The sequence below is a fragment of the Gorilla gorilla genome, chromosome 6, assembly GCF_029281585.2.
Source record: "Gorilla gorilla gorilla isolate KB3781 chromosome 6, NHGRI_mGorGor1-v2.1_pri, whole genome shotgun sequence".
NCBI lineage: Eukaryota > Metazoa > Chordata > Mammalia > Primates > Hominidae > Gorilla > Gorilla gorilla.
The window spans coordinates 107,998,201-108,018,553 of record NC_073230.2 but is presented as its reverse complement, the minus strand read 5'-3'; the positions used below and the strand labels follow the sequence as shown (position 1 = coordinate 108,018,553).

The window sequence follows — 20,353 nt, the reverse complement described above, 5'->3', positions numbered from 1 at the left end:
CAAGGGCCTTTGTCAATTATCCCAAAATAAACAATGTCTAAAAATTAGCTGGAATGTCATCATCTTTTAAGTCCTCTAAGTGGTTTCACTTTACAAGGAAAGGTAATAAAAAGCTATGAATTAATATTTAATTACTTTATAGGTTTTACTGGAAAAAATGATTGTTTACTGGGTATCAGTAAATGCTTGAAACCTTCCTTACAGTTCCACCTGTAGTATTGCCAATGAATAGATAAAAATCTAAGTGGTAAGAGGTTCTTTGACATGTATACTCTAGAATACTCTTTCATTGAAGCAAAAATAAATTTGACCAAAACCAAAATTAGATAATGCATGTTAAATGTTTTCCTAAATGATAAAGTTCTGTGCAAATGGACAAGATATTACTAATAATATCTAAATCAAAGATGAATTGGTTTGTGCACAAAAAAAGCACAAAAAGGCAAGTATAGTATTAAAAGATAATAGAACAGAACTAGAAAAGAGAGAATCACTTGGAGGAAGAAAACAAAATTTTGACATTAATTAATTTTACTAAGTTTAAACGTTCCTCAAAAACAAATTGTGTATAAACACATTCAGAAATTAAAGAAAAAAGAAATTTTATCCTATTTGTGCAAAATTGGGAAAATATTTTGAGTCCAATATGGTAAATCCATTAAACATGTATATAATATTTGGCACAATTACATTTTAGGAATTTATCTAGACTATATACTCTCACATGTGTGCAGGTATTTTTGATAAGAGGAAAACAAGAAATTACCTAACAAATAGATGGCTTTGAAAAAAAACACTTAAGGTATATTCATACGATGGAATATTATGCAGCCAGGAAATATGAGCTGGAATCACATGTACTGATATTGAAGTGGGGTGTGTGTGTGTGTGTGTGTTTGTGTGTGTGTGTGGAGGGGAGGAAAACTATAGAACATATTTGGAGAAATATATAACTGTTGGGAACCTTACTCTGGGCAGTGGGAATAAAAACTGAGTAAGTTTTATTCCATAAATATTAGTATTATTCAATAGATATTAAAAGTGAGAATAAGTATTGAAGTGGAGGAGGGCTTTCAGTTTTCACTTTATGCTACTTAGTACGAACTATTTGCCTTTGCTCTGTGAGCTTTTATCATTTGTCTTACTTAAAAAATGATTAATGTTTACACAGTAGTATGAGTGAGAAGCACATGTTTTCTTAAAATAGAAAGGATCAGAATAAGTTTAGTAAAATATTAATAGTTTACAAATAAGTAAAATTGTGCTCTGCTTAAATTCTGAACAAAACAGACTTTCATACTTGTGTTAGAGCTAATGTTATTGCACTATTAAATTATTACATTCTTATGTTTTTGAGATTGGAAAAAAAGTCAAAATAGCAATATTTGAGTCTCCATATTCTTGAGCATTCTGAACCAGAACTTTGGAAATATTATTAGAGAGAATAAATCCTTAACACATTCCATTTTAAATTTTACTATTAATTTATATGGCAGATATTCAAACATATATATTTTAAATCATAGATGTTATATTCACTTATATATTATTCTATTGAACTTTCTACTGAATAAAAGAAAATTACTTTTTAGTTGATCCTTGTTTAAGTATTACTTACCCAATTCACATATATACATATAGGCTTTTTCTGGAAGGATGGTTCACGTCCTTGTGTTCCTGCCCTGGCCTAACAACTCACTTGTGTATAGTAATCATCATCACTTATGACTTCTAACCCAGCTTGCTCTGCAAGGTAATTATTATAATCCATATCCATTCAAAATAATTGAAAATTAATTTGACTCTAGAAATGTCAAGACCTCTTTGATAACAGATTTTACAGCAAAGAAAAGAGATCTCAAATAAATAATAATTTTCATTATTAAAATCTTTCTAAAAGTATTGTTAGCGTCTTAGGCTTTAGAAGAATGATGGGGCTCTGATGTCCATCTAGCTCATCTTTCCTCCAAATAATTCAGTTTCCTCCTGCAAGTAGTCATCTGCTTATGGTTTAATATTCCAGTAATGAGGGACACACAATTTCCTAAACAGCTCCTAAGATCTTTGGGTAGACAAGTCTGAGAGTTGGAAAGTATTTTTGCATATGAAACCAACATTTATTTCTGTAACATTGATGCAGTATCTGTGTTCTACAGCTTAGGGTGGTACTCAGTCTACATACCCTTAATTAACTTAATATGTAGTAACCAAATTGCCCACAACAGAAGAATACACATAAATGCGGAAGGCTCCACTTCCCCCTCGGCTCCATCAACTTTATGCTGCACAAATGGTGGTACATTTCAGACTTCCCTAAGGCTTTATATATACATACATATTTTTATCTTCTCATTTGTCAGGACAACATGACATCAATATTATGAAATTAGTTATTTACAAGATATCACCCTATGTCATTTTACAATGTCTCCCTTATTTCAAAAAACCCAGCTCTTTCTAATCCATGAAAAGTTTCAGTAAGTGTCTTTTTATTTGAAAATCTGAGGACTTTTTCCACATCACTAAATAAAGACAATGCTCCCATAGACAATGATTCCATATATTACCTAACCAAAGCACAAGAGTTATGAATAATAAAGCAATGGAAACAGATTACCACACAGCAGAAAAACGCTCTTTGTCATGAAGGTTATAGTTCAGTGTAACTTCTTGCTGAGGAAAATTGAACTTTTTTAAAAAAGCCTCCTTTTATCTTGTGAATCACACAAAGATGCCGTTGTGTGAAAACTTGGCTTCTGGATTTGCACACATCTTGTTTCTTTTACGAACGTTTCCTCACATCAATACTACCGTCTTAGCACCCAAGGTCTTGTTTCAATCACCATGTTACAGAGGTGAGCAGGCAGAGAGAATTTCTAATTAATCCATCAATTCTTAAGGACAAAGGATTTTAAGGAAAGTGGCACTTGTCATCCCAAAGACGTAAAAGATGATCATATGCCTTTCCTTTTTCCTTTGATCTGAGCCTCGCCGAGGGACAGTGATTTAATGTTCTCTCCGAAGCCCTGATGGATTGCTGCTGTGCTGCTTTACTCACCTCTTTCCTCCTGTCTTTGTCTTTCTGTAACAACCACTTGATAGATGCCTGCGGAGACTTGGGGGCACACTCCAGAAAAGTGGTGTTATTTTTTACTCCATACTGGACAATTTCAGCTGCATTTCTGTATGCTAGCAGGCAAAAATAAAAGGCGAGAGAGAAAGAAAGAACACAATTGAATTTAGAGCACATTCTCCTGTAGAAATGCTATATACATGTTTATTTTTATACAAAATTGTGAACAACTATCGCAGCCAGCAAAAAGCAGTGGTAATCATTTAACAAGCAAAATAGGATACGTTGTTCACCCGTTTTGTTTGTGTAAAGGGAAGGAAAGACTGTGAATTAAGGCAATGTTGATAAGAAAATCATGTTTATTCAAGAATTACTCTACATCAACGATTGTTCTTAATATTACTTTGTTAACTTAATTATTACAATACTCCTGCCACATTTTCTCAGCTTTTCACAGCTGAGCAAACTGAGGCTGTGAGTTATGAGGAAATACACTTTAGTGAATGTGTCAGGCAATACCGAAGCCAGGTTTATCCCATTCCTAAAGTCCATACTCAATGTTATATAGAGGAAATAGGTAAGCACTGGGAAAGGGCAGAAAGTATTGTGGCCTTGGTGGAACGTAGTGGTTGAGAACACTGTCTTTGGAATCAGAGGAACGTAGGGCAAAATCCTGACCTTACCACTACTGGCTGTGTAACCTTAGACAAGTTACTTGATGTCTCTGTGCTTCAGTTTTACTCTTCTCTAAAACATGGATTATAACATTTTTACATAGGTTTCTCAATGAAAGTATTAAATTAGGCAAAACATGTAGTATTGCCAGGTGGTAGCTTAGACATGGACAGAATCCTCACTAATAAAGCAGGAATAATAAGACTCTAGTTGCTTCTCGAGCATTGAGTGAAATAATCATAAAAAAGCACTTAGCTCAGGTTCTGACACAAAGTCAGCATCAATATTTGTTTGATGTTACCTCCACTGCCATTATTCTTACCACTATGACAACTACTACTATTAATGGGAACTGATACACTTTTACAAAATAGCAAATGGAGAAATGGTAACTTGAATTTATTCCCTCAACTAGATGTATGGAACAAGTAAGCAAAATCTGTCTTAATTTGCTCTTTGCAGTTAGAATAGTTAGTAAAAAGAATGCCATTTTTTACTAAAGGAAAGCACAGACTCAAAAGGATTAGAAATAGGAGTCTCATTGTTAATTTTTGAAACAGCACACCTGTAGCATCTTGACGAGCCACAAGGAAGGTCTGCTTGGAAATACTTTTACTTGGTGGGACTGAGGCAGGAAAAGTATTGTAACATGGTAACTTCGTGTCAGAATGGGAAGGAAGGAATTAGTTTAATTGAGGGACATAAGGCAGGATTGTCATCAGGCACTATAGTACACCCATGTTCATAGCAGGATTCTCACTATATCCAAAAGATGGAAGCAAACCAAGTGGTCAGTGATGGATGAATGGATAAACAAAATATGGCTTACCTACATACGTACGTACGTATATATATATATACACACACAAACACATATATACACACACACATTATATACATGCACACATGACAAAATATAATTCAGCCTTAAACATGAAGAAAATTGTAATATATTTTACAATGTAAATGGACCTTGAAGACTTTAGGCTAAGTGAAATAAGCCAGTCACAAAAGGACAAATATTGTATAATTCCACCTATATGAGGTATCTAGAGTAGTTGAATTCATAAGAATTCATAAAGAAGTAGAATGGTGGTTTCTAAGGGCTGGAGGGAAGAGGTAATGGTTAGGTGGTATTTAACGGGTCTAGTTTCAGTTGGGGAAGATGAAAAATATCCAGACGTGACTGGCAGTATGTTGCACAACAATGTAAATATGCTTAATGCCACAGAACTGTAAACTTTAAAATGGTTAAAATAGTAAATTTTATGTTATGTATATTTACTGCAGTAAAAAAAATGCTGTTCTAAGGGTTCTTCAGTGGTAAATCCTAAAATGGAAAATAGGTTTTCTTCAGAAAGAAAATACTAGCTAAGAAAATCTGTAATTACAATCTGCGTGAAAGACCTACCAGCTAACATACTTGAAGTATATGTGTTCCCAGACATTTGTTTTACACGATTCTCAGTATACATACAAAAAGCCTTTAAGTTTTAATTACCCTATATAAATACCCAGAATTGTTATAATAAATAGTTTTGAAAGTGAAACGCCTGAATCTATGACAATGTTTCCCCTTACTGAAATGCGATACGGAGCATTGCTACTGTTCACTGAGATTGGCCATTGCTCACTTTTAATACCTTTTAGATTAAATCCTCTGCATTGAGTCAGTGGGTTTCCATGTCTCACATCTTGTCTTCGGCTCCTCCTGCAAGTGCAGAAATACATAAAAGTGACTGAGAATTATCACTGCCAATTACACCACTCTTAAAACACTGTAATTTTATACTTTGCATCCTTTTTATTGCTAAGCTTTCATAAAATTTTTTAAAAAGAGTTCTGATTGATGCAGCTATCTCACATTTCTTATACAATTTATCAGTAATGGGGGGGGGTACTTCTCTTTGCCTTTCAATCTGAGTAAATTTTCCCATCTACCATTCATGATGAAATGGCTATGAATCTCCTGCTGCATGCATATCCTGAATAAATGCTACCTTCTCTAATTAATAGTGTAAATTTTTAGTTTAGAGAAATTCAGCCTAAATTTTCTAAAACAATAACATCCAAAGTATAAACTCACTAGCATTTTCCTTTTTATAATAGCTTGTCTTAAATAAACATACTTGTTTCTTACAAAAGTCAATGTTTTCTGTTTCTAGATATATTAAAACTTTTCTGAAACAAGTAATAGAGATAAAAATAGGGACATTTAATAAAAAGTTAATTTCATTTACTAGAACAAGCATGTTGTCCCCAACTTTTTATTTTGAAAATTTCAAGTCTACAGAAAAGTAGAGATATGAGTAAAATGAATACTGGTATACCTAGATTCACAAATTGTTATATTTTGCCACATTAATTTCTTTCTCTCTCACATGCAAATATATATCATGTATATGCTGTGGATCCACACCTATGAAAGCCTTTAGAAAGTAAGTTACAGATACAATAATGCTTCACCCGTAAGTGCTTTAGCATGTATTTTTCAACGACAAGTAATATTTCAACATAACAATATAATTATCTAAATATATTGATATTTAACAACATAATCTAATGCATATTCTATATTAAAATTTCTCTAGTTGTTCCCAAAATATCTCTTATGGATTTAAGTTAACCAGCTTCCAGTCAAGGTTCATCCTTTGCATTTAGTTGTTACGTATTATTAGCTTAAGCATTTCACAAATTTAGTTACATTGGGCCAGGTGCGGTGGCTCACGCCTGTAATCCCAGCACTTTGGGAGGCTGAGGTGGGCGGATCATGAGGTCAGGAGTTTGAAATCAGCCTGGCCAACACAGTAAAACCCCATCTCTACTAAAAATACAAAAATTAGCTGGGCATGGTGGTGCATGGTAGCATGGTGGTCCCAGCTATTCAGGACGCTGAGGCAGGAGAATCGCTTGAACCCAGGAGGTGGAGGTTGTGGTAAGCTGAGATCGCGCCACTGCACTCCAGCCTAGGTCACAGGGTGAGACTCCATCTCAAAAAAAAAAAAAAAAAAACAATATTTGCAAACTGGTCATTATTTAAATAAGTTCTAAGTTGTATTCAAATTATTTAATTTCGTGAGTCTTAGATTCACTAAGTACCTGACTTTCAGTGGTATTATGTAGTCTAAGAAGTCGACGTAGAGCAGCTGCAATCCTCTCAGCATCACACATTGTTAAAAGTCAGAAGGTGACTCTTTAAATATTGTGAATACCAGCCTAAATCGATTGCTTACTATCAACACCGAAAAGTATACATGAGTGAGCATATCACTTAATTGGGTTAAATGCTAAGTCTTTCTTCATACTTTTAAAGATAAATAAAAATATTCAGCAAGGACAGAAATATTGAAAGCACACAGTGGATATTAAACTTACAAAGAAAAATAAATCACAAAGTCATTGATAGTGAAAAAAAGCTCATTTTCTAGCTAAAGAAAACACTACTTCATGTACACAATGGAGTGTAGAAATCTACTTATGGTAGAATAGGTATAAAATTTTGTACCACCTAAGTATTCCTTTTCCAAAGTCATGTGACCCTTACCGATTGTATATTTCTGTACACACGAAAACAGTGAAAGTGTTAGCCACTTTCATCTCAGGAAATACGATTAATATGGTACTGTATTCTAGAATAGCTCGCATATCAAGTTTTTACTGCATAACATTTGCTATATTTTGAAGTCCAGCATTATTTTACCACAGCCAACTTCTGAGTATATATTATATGAGCATCATGAGAGCGTTTTCAGCCATCTAGGCAAGCGATATCATTCACAACGGCTAAATTTATTGTCCTGTGATCAACACTATGTAATGGTTTATTCATGTATACAAACTCTCAAGCTGGGCAATCTCAATTTACAGTATCACATAGCTTCTAGACATTGAAATACAGAAAAAAACATTGTTATGGCTTGGCTTAAATCATGAGATCAGCAAGGCAGCCATCTGAGCATTTTTTATGTGTAGATTCCCTCCATGGCACTCACATAGCATCAAAAAAACATGCTGGTAGGCAGAGTAATATTGTATTGCATGTAGAACTTGGAATTTGGTTCAAGTTTCTCATGTTTCATCCACAACAGTAAATTCTTTTGGATAAATAATGAAATCTTTTTTTATAGAAAAGACATTTATTTGAAAATTGGTCTGATTATCTTGTCTTAAAATAAAGTTTCTAACTACTTGTCTGAATCCAGAACAAATACTGTTAGAGACTATACTGCAATATTTGGTACAAATCCACAAATATTTAAGAGACTTGAGAGTGAAAATGAAAAAAAGTTTTTATTGTTTACTAGAGTTTTTCTTGTTTGTTTGTTTTTTGAGACAGAGTTTCACTCTTATTGCCCAGGCTGGAGTGCAGTGGTGCAATCTCGGCTCGCTGCAACCTCCGCCTCCCAGGTTCAAGCGACACTCCTGCCTCAGCCTCCTGAGTAGTTGGGATTACAGGCATGCGCCACCACGCCCGGCTAATTTTGTATTTTTTAGTAGAGACGGGGTTTCACCATGTTGGTCAGGCTGCTCTCCAACTCTTGACCTCAGGCAATCCGCCTGCCTCGGCCTCGCAAAGTGCTGGGATTACAGGTGTGGGCCACTGCGCCCGGCATGTTTACTATAGTTTTTTTAAAAAGGGAGACTATTGAGCCAATGATATTTAACAACTTCATTATGTCAAAGTATGGATTCCACCAATTTCCAAGTATAACTGTATTTCTCTGTTTGTATACAAAGAAAATAGTTTTTTGCTTTTTATTTCTATGAAATCCTCTAAGTGATCTTCGTGTTTTGCTTAGAGAGTGGCATCAGCACAAAACTAGGTAAATTAACACTATTAAAGAAAATAAATGTGGAAAAGTACTCCAAATCCATTATCTTCAAAGGAAAATGAAAAACTCATATGGGAATTTACAAAATAGTTAATTCATTCACCAACATGTTTTGCATTTACTATAAATACCTGCTTAACTAAGTCAGGACATAATTTGGAGAATGTAAATACTGTAGACATTTTTAGTGAAACTTCCAATATGCTAGTCAAAGATAAATACGGGTAGGCTCAGGCATATTTTTTATATATGTAGCATTTTCAGGCTTTTCATGATAGAATTAAGGCACTGCTGGAGATAATCAAAATAGCTGTTTTTTGTTGTTGTTTTTTTTTTTTTTTTTTTTAGACAGAGTCTCACTCTGTCTCCCAGGCTAGAGTGCAGTGGCGTGATCTCAGCTCACTGCAATCTCCGCCACAAGGGTTCAAATGATTCTCCTGCCTCAGCCTCCCAAGTATTGGGATTACAGATGCCTGCCACCATGCCTGGCGAATTGTATTTTTTTTTTTTTTTTGTATTTTTAGTAGAGATGGGGTTTTGCCATGTTGGCTAGGCTGGTCTTAAACTCCTGACCTCAAGTGATCTGCCTGCCTCGGCCTCCCAAAGTGCTGGGACTAAAGGCATGAGCCACTGCACCCAGCCAAGATAACTCTTTAAATAGCTACTACTTTCCTTCTCAATCCATGATTCATAGTTTAATCAAGCATGATATTGTAAATGCAAAGAACTGCATGATAGACTCATTTCTTTGTTTATTAAAAAAGTATGATTAAAATTATAATTTGTGGTGGTAGAATGACAATGTACATTTAAGCACACATCTTAGAAAGGATACCTGGGGTTGTAATAGGTGGGAAAACATGCAAACAAATGAGCTAGCCCATATTGAGCATAAACTTCTAAAATGTAAAAAAGTATTTCTAGTATGCAATGATAGTCTATATACAGTATGGACTTTTACTTGAGAAATATTATTTGTTATATAAAAATGCTTGTTGGTCAAAACAAGTCTTTGCTGAGAAGGAGTACTGATCTCCAGTTTCCTTATATTATATAATAACTGGTATATCTATACAACTATGGTAAAAGTCCATTTATAGTCCCTATATCCCTTTCTTCCTTGGAAGGTATAGTGCTTCAGCTTCCTTCAGCACTATATCTACTTAATAGATTGAAGATTATATTGCAGGTGTTAGAGAGGCAAATTTTTAGAACATCTTGCTAAGTAAATAGTATCACCTTACTAAGAGCTATGCTAATCTAATATCACTACTATCATATTTGGCAGTGAAAAACAAATATGGTTGAAAAATACCAACAGTGGCCACAAAAATCACTTATGTGAGATTACATTTGAAATTTGCCTCCCTCACACTGTCCAGGTTTAGGCCTCCAGCCCCATATTAAGATGAAAGATCACAGAGTAATGATGTCTAGAAATTCTAGACAGACATCATAAGAAGTCAGGGACCTCCTCACTAGCGCCCAAATTAACATGGAGGAACACAGTCTTGGAACGCATCTACGAGACTCCTGGTTTAAAGAGTGGGAGTTCTCTTCCTATCTCATGCCATTAAGACTCTCAAATGATCCAGCCCAGGCCACTCCTCTCTACTCCAGATTCATATTTCTAACTGCCTACTCAATATCCGTGTGTGAACATCTTATAGATACCATTAATGTAACATCCTCTTTTTCCTCACAAACCTGCTCCTTTCACAGTCTCTTCTTTCTCAGGAAGTGACATCTACATAAATCCTAATGTTCAGTTCTGACAACTTGGATCATTTTTGACTCCTCTATTTCTCTAACCTCCCACATCCAAATACATCAATAGATTCTGTGAGCTGTCAAGCATCAGACCACTTTTTTTTTTGCCACCTCTTCCTTTATTATCCCTCTACAAGCCACCATTATATCTCACCTAGACGAAGACAGTCGCCTCCTGTCATGCAGCTTCTGTCACCCCTTCCCTTCTGCCTCCAACCTCTTCCTACCCCAGGGCTTCAATGCAAGCCAAATCCAACCAGTGATCTTTTGAAACCAAAGCCAAACAGTATCATTCACATGGTCACAGCTCCTCAGCTGTTTTCCATTTCACTTTAAATAAAAACTTTTCAATTACTTACAAAGTCTGACATCATGTGGCATTCTGACCTCATTTCTTCCTATTGTTCCTTTTCTCATTTCAGGGCAGCCTCACTAGCTTTAGAGCTGTTTCTTGAACAATCCTGACATACTCCAGTATTAGAGATTTCTGGTCCCTCTTCCTGGAATGTTATTCTGCTAGATAACGTCTTGGTGCCATTCCACATGAAGTCCTTGCTCACACAGTATGTCCACAGTAATGCCCTTTTTGACACCCATTTAACATCACGACCTCCTGCTTACCACATATTGTACCTACCTTCTCTGCCCTTTCTAAATTCACAGATCGTGTTATTATTTGATATACCAGAGGTTTTCCTTATTTATTTATTATTGATCTTTTCTCTTTAGAATGCATTATCCCTGAAGACAGAGATTTTTGTCTTTTTTCCTGTTATATGCCTAGCTTCTGAAACAATGCCTGGAAAATATATTTCCAGTGAAAATATTTGTTGAACTAATGAATAAGAGGATCAGAATACTTTTAATACACAAAAGCACTAGGGTTGTTACAATCTGTCAAGGTCCTCAAAGGAATGTAGAGAATAAAAACCATAAAGCACCATCACCCCAGTGCTTTACTTGAAAGCTCACTGGTGCTCATGGCTGCTACTATTTGCTCCCTCTGCTAACCCTAATTTTCAAAGGTTTTAGCCTTGTCACCATCATGACCCATGTCACTGTATGACTGAAAATACCTATGACCTTGATTGACTCTGAATTCTGCATATTCCTTTTCAATTTCTCTACTCATGGTTCCTTCCAACTTGGTACAAGTCGATGCAGTTTCCCACCTAGAATTCTACGTGGATAAAAAGTACCCTGCCTCAGACTGACTTTCTTTCTTAACCTAACCAGTAATCATGCACTCACCACTCCAAGGATAAAGCATGGTCATCAAGGTTTTGAAAGCAAATCAAGGTATCCATGCTGAAATAGTACTCCTGTAGCTTGAACTAGAACCAGCATTATAAGATAATTATATTGTATCCTTGTTTACAAGATAATTAGGCAATGTAGAGAAATCCTAGGAAGGTGGGTTTTAAGGCTACACTAAAGCATATAAAATAAAAAAGACGGCCGGGAGCGGTGGCTCACGCCTGTAATCCCAGCACTTTGGGAGGCCAAGGCGGATGGATCACGAGGTCAGGAGTTCAAGGCCAGCCTGGCCAAGATGGTGAAACCCCATCTACTAAAAATATAAAAATTAGCTGGGCATAGTGGTGGGCACCTGTAATCCCAGCTACTCGGGAGGCTGAGGCAGAGGATTGCTTGAACCCGGGAGGCAGAGGTTGCAGCGAGCCAAGATCGCACCACTGCACTCCAGCCTGGGTGATAGAGCGAGACTTCATCTCAAAAATAAATAAATAATAAATAAAATTAAAAAGACATAAATTAGGTGATGCAAAAAATGAAAAAAGCTAAATGCTACTTGAAATATTTGATGAGTCCTAGGGGAGTAGGTGTTACAGAGGAGCTTTGAAGGGAGAAAGGACTCTTTCCAAAGTACTGTACTCTGGATTTACCATATCTGTGAGAATCTCAAGTTATAACACATTATCATTTTCTTCATTCAAAGACTATGTGTGGTGTTAAACATAGCTTCTACTTTTAATGTCATTTAAGGAAACAGCAATAGAACTAATTCTAAAGATGTCAAACACTTCTGTATTGTCTGGTGTCCTACATTTGGATGCTGAGCCGAGTGTTTAGTGCTCACCGTTTCCCAGTTGGGTAGAATCTGGAACAGGAATGGCCATCCCAGGCGCAATAAGGGTCTCGCGCCAGGCAGCAGTCAGCACAGGCTGTACCATAGATGTGGCAGCGGTGCAGAGATACTTGGGAAACCCCTTCATTGGAACTCACATACAACTGTTGCTATTAAAGGAATGATGATGATTTATTTCAGATGTGGAAGTTAAAAGAAGACTTTCAGCAGGAACACATTATAATACATGCCCACAAACCCTTGGATTCATTTTGGAACCGACTAAAAACATGAAGCAAAGCACAGAAGGGTATAAAGCCAAAATAAATAGAATTTTCCTACGTTAATATGCCTATAACATTACCACTTTCCTGTTAAAAAAGAAAAGCTCAAAGCACCATATAGAATGGTAATGTGTTTTAGACATTGGGATTCATTGTTCTCTCAGATTTGAGCTAACATATTACAGATTTAAGTTATGACTTTTTTTCTTTGAATGCTATATCTTAGCAAAGCACAAGTAAGCATTCCTATTTTTCAAGTGTGGCAACACGTTACTTTGTAAATTTGAGAAAGTCTGGTTTAAAATAAAGGGCATTTTAAGTTTAGAAGGAAAAAATGGTAAATAGTAAGTACTGGATGAAATAAAAAAGAACAATTTGGTCACATGCCTTTGAAAGTTGCATGTTACTCATTAAAACTACTTAAAAATAATTATTTAGAATAATATCGGTATTTATATTTAAACATGTCTTAAAATTCTGCTTGATCCAGTGATCTTCATCATCCTAAAAACCTCACGGATGAAGATTTCATCCTCCTTCAATTGTAGGATGTCTACTGCTTCTAAGATAATGGTTTGATTCCTTTAGCTGTGCATAATATGGTTCTCAGGAGCTGAAGGAATGAGTCTCTAATTGATACTCCTTACTTTCCAAAGGACTGATATAACTCAAGTTAGCACAGAATCTGTAAGCTGAAACTTGAATAGATGCAGTTGTATGGGTGTGTGTGTACTCCTCCATGTACAGATACATAAACATGCACATACATATACATTTAAAAATTAAATCTCTGGAGACACCATGGGTCCACCAGGCTCTGAAACTCTGGAACCAGACTTCCTAGATTCAAATCTCAGCTCACCTACAAATTTGCTGTGTAACTTTTCTGAATCACAGCCTCCTCACTAGTAAAATTAGGATAACATAGCACTTACCATATGGAGTTTTTGTAAGAAATAAATGTTGTAAGGTTTTCCTCCACATAAAATGCTTGGAATAGTTTCTGGCTCATAAATTGCTCAATGAATGTTAATTAATGGTAAAAAGTACAGTAAAATATCAGTTAAACTAGCAATACATGTTTTCAATTCTAATCAATTATTTGAATCACATCTCACTCTACTACATCTAATAATTTTATTCACATCAATTGACTTTTCAGAAATTGTGCTGAAACTGACTGATCTCCAGTTGAAACATTCAAACTACGAGAAAACAACTGCATGTTTTGACAATAACCATTTGTCCAGGCACATTTGAAATAAATGTCTATCGAGTAAATTAGTAAGTAATACAGCAAATTTATCAGCTTCATTAAAATACTTTAAGGATACTAGTATATTTGAGTGTAGGACACAGGTAGTTTCATTCTAGATAGTATACTTTTTATTAATTGTACTATTTTCTCTTACATGGAGTAAAAGAACAAATTAAAAAATAAGAGAGCATAAGATGGATAATAAAATGGGAAACACTGAGAAAGTTATTTAAATACACATAAGATGTCATTAACAATTTGTAGTCCTCTCGCACTGAAAAAATGATGCAGTATGCAGTTGTACAAATGATTTCCAAAAAGTCAAATAATTATCCTTGCCTTGAATCTCACTGTTTTAATGAGACATTTTAAGTTATCTACAATTTAAGATGTTGAAGACAGATGTAATACATAACTAAATATAGTTAAAACTTGCATACAGGATTACTATGCCACACAAACGGCTTTGTGTCCATTTTGAATCCTGCCCTGCTACTTTCTCTTTCCATTAACTACTGTAAACAAAGGGCTTCCCTGCTGACTTCAAAGACAATTCTGACTTGAGATCCGCTCCCTAGGACATTAGACAAAATGACGAATGGCTTCTCGTTACTTGGGAAAATGTTTGTTATGCACCATACAAACATTTTTACAGATGAGATTGTTAGCTCCATTGTACCTTATTTATTTTCCCTCATAAAATTCAGTGATGTCAAAAGAGTGTAAGACTGACTATAAAATACTACTTCATCTGTAACAAACCAAATATGGTGAAGAGCTCCAGAATCATGTAATCGGTTGTGCTAACACATAAAACCTTTACTGTGTATTCCAAGAAAAATAGGTCTCAGGCTTTTACAGACAGCATTTACTGAGGATCCACTTTATTCTAGGTAATTTATATAAATTAACTTGTTTGTGAGAAGAGCATTATCTTACAAATGTAGAAACTTAGGTCAGTGAATTTACATGATTTGTTTGTACATTATGGTCAGATTGGGATGCAAATGCATGCCAAGCCTATTTGGAAGCCTACTCCATTCTCACTATATTACTCTGTACCTTAAAATTTTTTTTTAAATAATACCTTTTGGAAATGGAGAGGTACATGGTTTGCTCATGTATATATTGGAATTGTGCTTTTTATTTCAATGATCATTGTATATTTACATGTGTAGGGACAAATCAGACAATTAATTTGAGGATTTCAATTACAGTCAAATATTTCTTTTCCAATTCCTGAACCCTTAAATTTGAGACTTTCCTTTTTTTTGACATGTTTAAATCATAGGAAATAATATTTCCTTAAAAATAAGCATAAAAGAATGCACTGTGCATTTCAAATATGTGACAACAGCAGGAACTCAGGATTGATTACTCATTCCAAGCCTCCAACAATGTTGTGATGTTATAGAGTAGCCCAAACTTTATGCTAAATTCTTCCCAGAAAGATTATTTTTATTTCAGTTGGCTTCATACACCGTAATATTTGAGAAAATCAGATATACAAAATGTTGGAATATCTTGCTGTATATATGTTCTGCTCCGACAAACTTTTATACAAAAATAAACCTATTCAGTCTTTCACTAATAGCTTGTAAGTTCTACACCAAAATTAAAGGTGACTTTGCGGTATACTTCAAGTAGTATTCTTTATTTTGTTAGTACGATAACTAATTATTCAGAAGTTATAAAATATAATTTTTCATAACAACAAAACATTTCAATAAGCAAAGAACATAAAATAGCTTAGTTTTTACCTTTTTAGATGAAATTTTCATTGTTGTTATAGGAGCATGATTCTAAAATATTAGAAAACAACATGTTAGTTCCTCAAATATTCCTTAAAAGGATTTTACATTCAGATTTTTTTCTATTAAATCTCAAGAAGAAATCATTTTTCTTTATATATACATCTACTTTAAAATTACTTGTTATATAAAATACATTTGCATATACTTGTCTATAAAGTACACTTCCTCTTTGGAAACTAAGGATAGAGTTGTTACACAGATATATACCTAAAGTTTGAGACCAGCCTGGCCAACATGGTGAAACCCCAGCTCTACTAAAAATACAAAAATTAGCTGGGCATGGTGGTGGGCACCTGTAATCCCAGCTACTCAGGAGGCTGAGGCAGGAGAATTGCTTGAACCTGGGAGGCGGAGGTTGTAGTGAGCTGAGATTGCACTATTGCACTCCAGCCTGGGCAACAAGAGCAAAACTCCGTCTCAATAAAAAAAAAAAAAAAAAAAAAAAGAGTGGTAATTAAAACACATGTATCAATATAGGCATTAGAACAAAAAATGAAAATCTGAGAAGGAAATTTTTGGAATATTCAATCCAACAAATAATTCAGAATTGGATCCACGGACTCAGGTGGAGGAAGATGTGGAATGGTACACCATCTAATTCCTCCGCAACACAAGCACTCTGCATAAGACACTATCGTTCACCTGCCAGTGCTGTTTTGGAAAGACAATATATTAGGCTGAACCATACTAGTTAATACTCATTGTTGCAAACAAAAAAATATTGTTAGAAAAGGTTCTCTTTTGATAAAATGTGAATGAATGAAAGAACCTAAGAATTTTCTGGAATAGTAAAATGCTTGCAAATTATTCATAACTTCACTTCTTAAAAATTATTAGTTACTTTTAATGATTAAAAATTAGACTTCTGGTGGGGTGCGGTGGCTCATGCCTGTAATCCCAGCACTTTGGGAGGCTGAGGCGGGCAGATCACCTGAGGTCAGGAGTTCGAGACCAGCCTGGCCAAAATAGTGAAACCCTGTCTCTACTACAAAATTAGCTGAGTGTGGTGGCGCATGCCTGTAATCCCAGCTACTCAGAAGGATAAGGCAGGAGAATTGCTTGAACCCAGGAGGCAGAGGTTGCAGTGAGCCAAGACTGTGCCACGGCACTCCAGCATGGGTAACAAGAGTGAAACCCATTTCAAAAAACAATAATAATAATTAGACTTCTGGTAAAGTGATTAAGATCCATGAGCTTTATTTGAATAACTCAAGTGGGAACAAGCTCTCAAAATCAAATGTACCCCAGTTATTTTGCTTTCTGGAGCTGCATGTATTGACCAACATTTTAAAAGGGAAAACAGTGATATCTTTAATTCTCCATTGCGACAATTTTTGATCATCCCTTATAAATATGTACACACACATGCACACACACATACAAATGCTGCAACCTATAATCAGTTAGGCAGCTACTAGTAGTTATACTTCTAATTCTAGTTAAACTCAGAGGAACTAGACTTATTGTCAGAAAATGTGGAACAGAGGACTAAAAGAAGAGATTATGGTCCTGCACTGTATAAAAACAAAGCTCCTGGTTTTTCAAAATCACATTGAATTTTCTGCAGTACATCAGTGTGACACTTAGCTAAGAAAACTTTTCAATTTAAATGCATTATTTCCTCACATGCTCATGACAGTGTATCATACACACCCAATTATTTTTACCTCACCTCAGAAATGTGACACAAACACCATGCTGAAGACAGTAACTGTATTCAGTAACTGTGTTTCCTGACTTGGCCATATCAATCACTGGCACACACATCAGTAAGAAAACTCAGACTTTTTTTGGTGTCTCATGGGCTGATGTCCCCCACATGCATTCTGACTGACTCTGTTTTTCCACTGAGAGTTTATTATTCAAGATGATAACACCAGCATAACTCATATGACAGACCATAAGTAGTTAGCACGTGATCAGAATAACTCATGTTTCTTTCCATAACATGTATGTTTAGGTTTATGTCATGCTCACTTAATTAACATTTCCTGGTAATCAAAAGGAGATATTTCAGTGTTAAAAATGAAGTGCTGCTATACGACATTTTTGCTATCCTCAAGAATACTCCAGAATAAGGCACTTCGTATTATTTTAGCAAGCCAAGTTCTCCCTACTGAGTTGAATGAGGAAAAAAATATGTTCTATATAATGTGATTCTGGTGAATCTAGTGAAATAATCAATTTCTTTATAAAACAAGGCATGAAAAAAGCACTTGTCTGAATATCATTGACGTCATTTTATGAGCCCGATTTTAACACACCAATCACAAAGAACCTGTGCCAAAGTTAGTCTAGCATTAAAAATTATACATTTAATAATATAGTAGGAAACTTGCCAGAGTTCCTCAAATTTATTTGATTCTATTTTATATTTCTTTACATTTAAAATGTATTACCTAAATCTAACGGCACTGCACCCTACCCACTTATGTGCTTATAAAGTCAGCATTTTTGGTGACCGTGGGAATGTCTACTAATGAGTCAATACATTCTAAGTCTACTCAACTAAGCAAAGCAACTTGCTGGACTAGCAAGAGTCTGCTACTGGGAGTTCTCAAGTGCTACTTTTACTCAGTCATAGGCTGACTCCGGTCTTTTGTTGTGTCTGGGCCATTGTTTCTTAATTGGTTTAGTTGGAAATAGTATTCTGCAGCAGGACTGATTCCATGCCAAACTTTCTTTGCAATTCTAATAGCTCCTCTGCTGCGCTTTACCCATCTTTCCAAATGCAGATAAAAAGCACCACTTGAACTACAGTGACTGACACTGTGAGCAGAGAAGGGCACAGCAGGACACCACAAATCCCCTCTCCTGGCTCACAGATACATAAAGAACAGGCACTCTGCCCTGACCAGGTGAGATCTTACAGTACTGAACTTCCCTTGTGTATGTTTTTTTTTTTTCTGTCCTTTTTTTCTTTTTTTATCCCAAATTCAAGGACAAGGAGAATAATACAATGAAATCTCAAGTTCTGAGTGGTAAAGAGACAACATTTGTTTTATTTAACTGAAGTGACATTTGAATTAAAGGCAATAAAATATGAGAAAACAAAGTCGTTTTTCTTGAAATTACTGGCTAAAAAAATATCAGAAAGCTTATCTAACAATCAATAATGTGAAAGTATTTGGGTTTCATTGGCTTGTGAAGCAAATGATAAAAGCCCTTTCATGGCAAAATCTTCCAGACCTTGACAACTAGAACTCATTTTTTAAAAATAATGATGACCACAATTCTTCAAGTTGTGATGATAGCTTAAAAACAGAAAGAATCCTTTTATCTTAAGATAACTTGAAATGTAGGAAAATACTTTGCAAAAATATTTGTTCTGTATTTCTTATTTTATCTGGTGTTTTCCTACCCTCAAAAATTCATAACATTCATTTATTTGATCTTTTATCAAATATAGTTTCCTCCCAAGTGGCTGTAAGATTAAAGAATTCCACTCATCATGCATGTTCTGAGATTAATAGAAGAGATGTTCAAACCTTAAAGACTTCCAGCTCCTCCAGAATGAGCTCGCCACTGACAGAGTTGTTAGTAGGAAGAACAACCACTTTTTGCACAGTACCCCGATCTAAATTAAAAAAAGAAGCAATGAGATATTACAATACTTTTTAAAAGAAAGCTATTTAGACATAGGACTACTGACTTGGACCATTATTTACATAAGTATTTAGTAATCAAAAAACGTTGTATGTATTAAGCCATTGCCATGTGCTGAATGTATTCCAAATCTCGTAAAAATTGAAACACATACAATTCAAGGGGAACTAATATGAATATCTTATATTTTGCACACATTGGGTGTAGCTACAACTATGAGAGAAGGAAAGAATGTTAAGTCAAAAGTTCGGAACCAAATGTGTATTCTTATAATACAATACATAAGTTTTTTTGTTTTGGTTTGGTTTTTTTGTTTGTTTTTTTGAGACAGTGTCTTGCTCTCTTGCCCAGGCTGGAGTGCAGTGGCGTGATCTTGGGTCACTGCAACCTCCACCTTCCGGGTTCAAGCGATTGTTCTGCTGCAGCCTCCCGGGTATCTGGGATTACAGGTGCCCGCCACCATGCCTGGCTAATTTTTTGTATTTTTAGTAGAGACGGGGTTTCACCATGTTAGCCAGGATGGTCTCGATCTCCTGATCTCATGATGCGCCCACCTTGGCCTCCCAAAGTGCTGGTATTACAGGCGTGGTGAGCCAATGTAACCAGACAATACATAAGTTTAAGTTTGATCATTAATATTACTTTCTCCTCCACACCAACATTATAAAGTGACAATCTCATTTTGTTAACATTAAAACAATGATTTCATTAACTGAAGAAAGATGACTACAAATGAATTTTTATAATAACTGTATAAGTCACTAGGATTGGAAAATTCACATTTGGTCTGTTAACTGTGATGGACTTTCGACATGGTAAAATGTTTCATTCACCATTCAAAATCGTCTTCAAAACAGAAACACAACTGATTTTATTTCAGGTGTGGACACCTATTCATAGAAAAGTTCTACTATTTACACAATTTTATTTGTCAGTTTGTTACAGTACGTAGCTA

General features: G+C 35.3%; 1 protein-coding gene across 2 annotated transcripts in view; it reads right to left on the bottom strand.

Annotated features, from left to right (window-relative positions):
* The window catches only part of SEMA3C (semaphorin 3C), a 177,281-nt gene that overhangs the window by 3,316 nt on the left and 153,612 nt on the right, over positions 1–20,353 (bottom strand). For both annotated transcript variants that reach the window (XM_004045659.5, XM_063708674.1), the window contains exons 13-17: positions 19,281–19,369; positions 15,739–15,780; positions 12,449–12,606; positions 5,392–5,459; positions 3,059–3,189 (exon numbers count right to left, since the gene is read on the bottom strand). In XM_004045659.5, the coding sequence (XP_004045707.1) occupies positions 3,059–3,189; positions 5,392–5,459; positions 12,449–12,606; positions 15,739–15,780; positions 19,281–19,369 (488 nt within the window). The remainder of the gene's footprint in view (positions 1–3,058; positions 3,190–5,391; positions 5,460–12,448; positions 12,607–15,738; positions 15,781–19,280; positions 19,370–20,353) is intronic.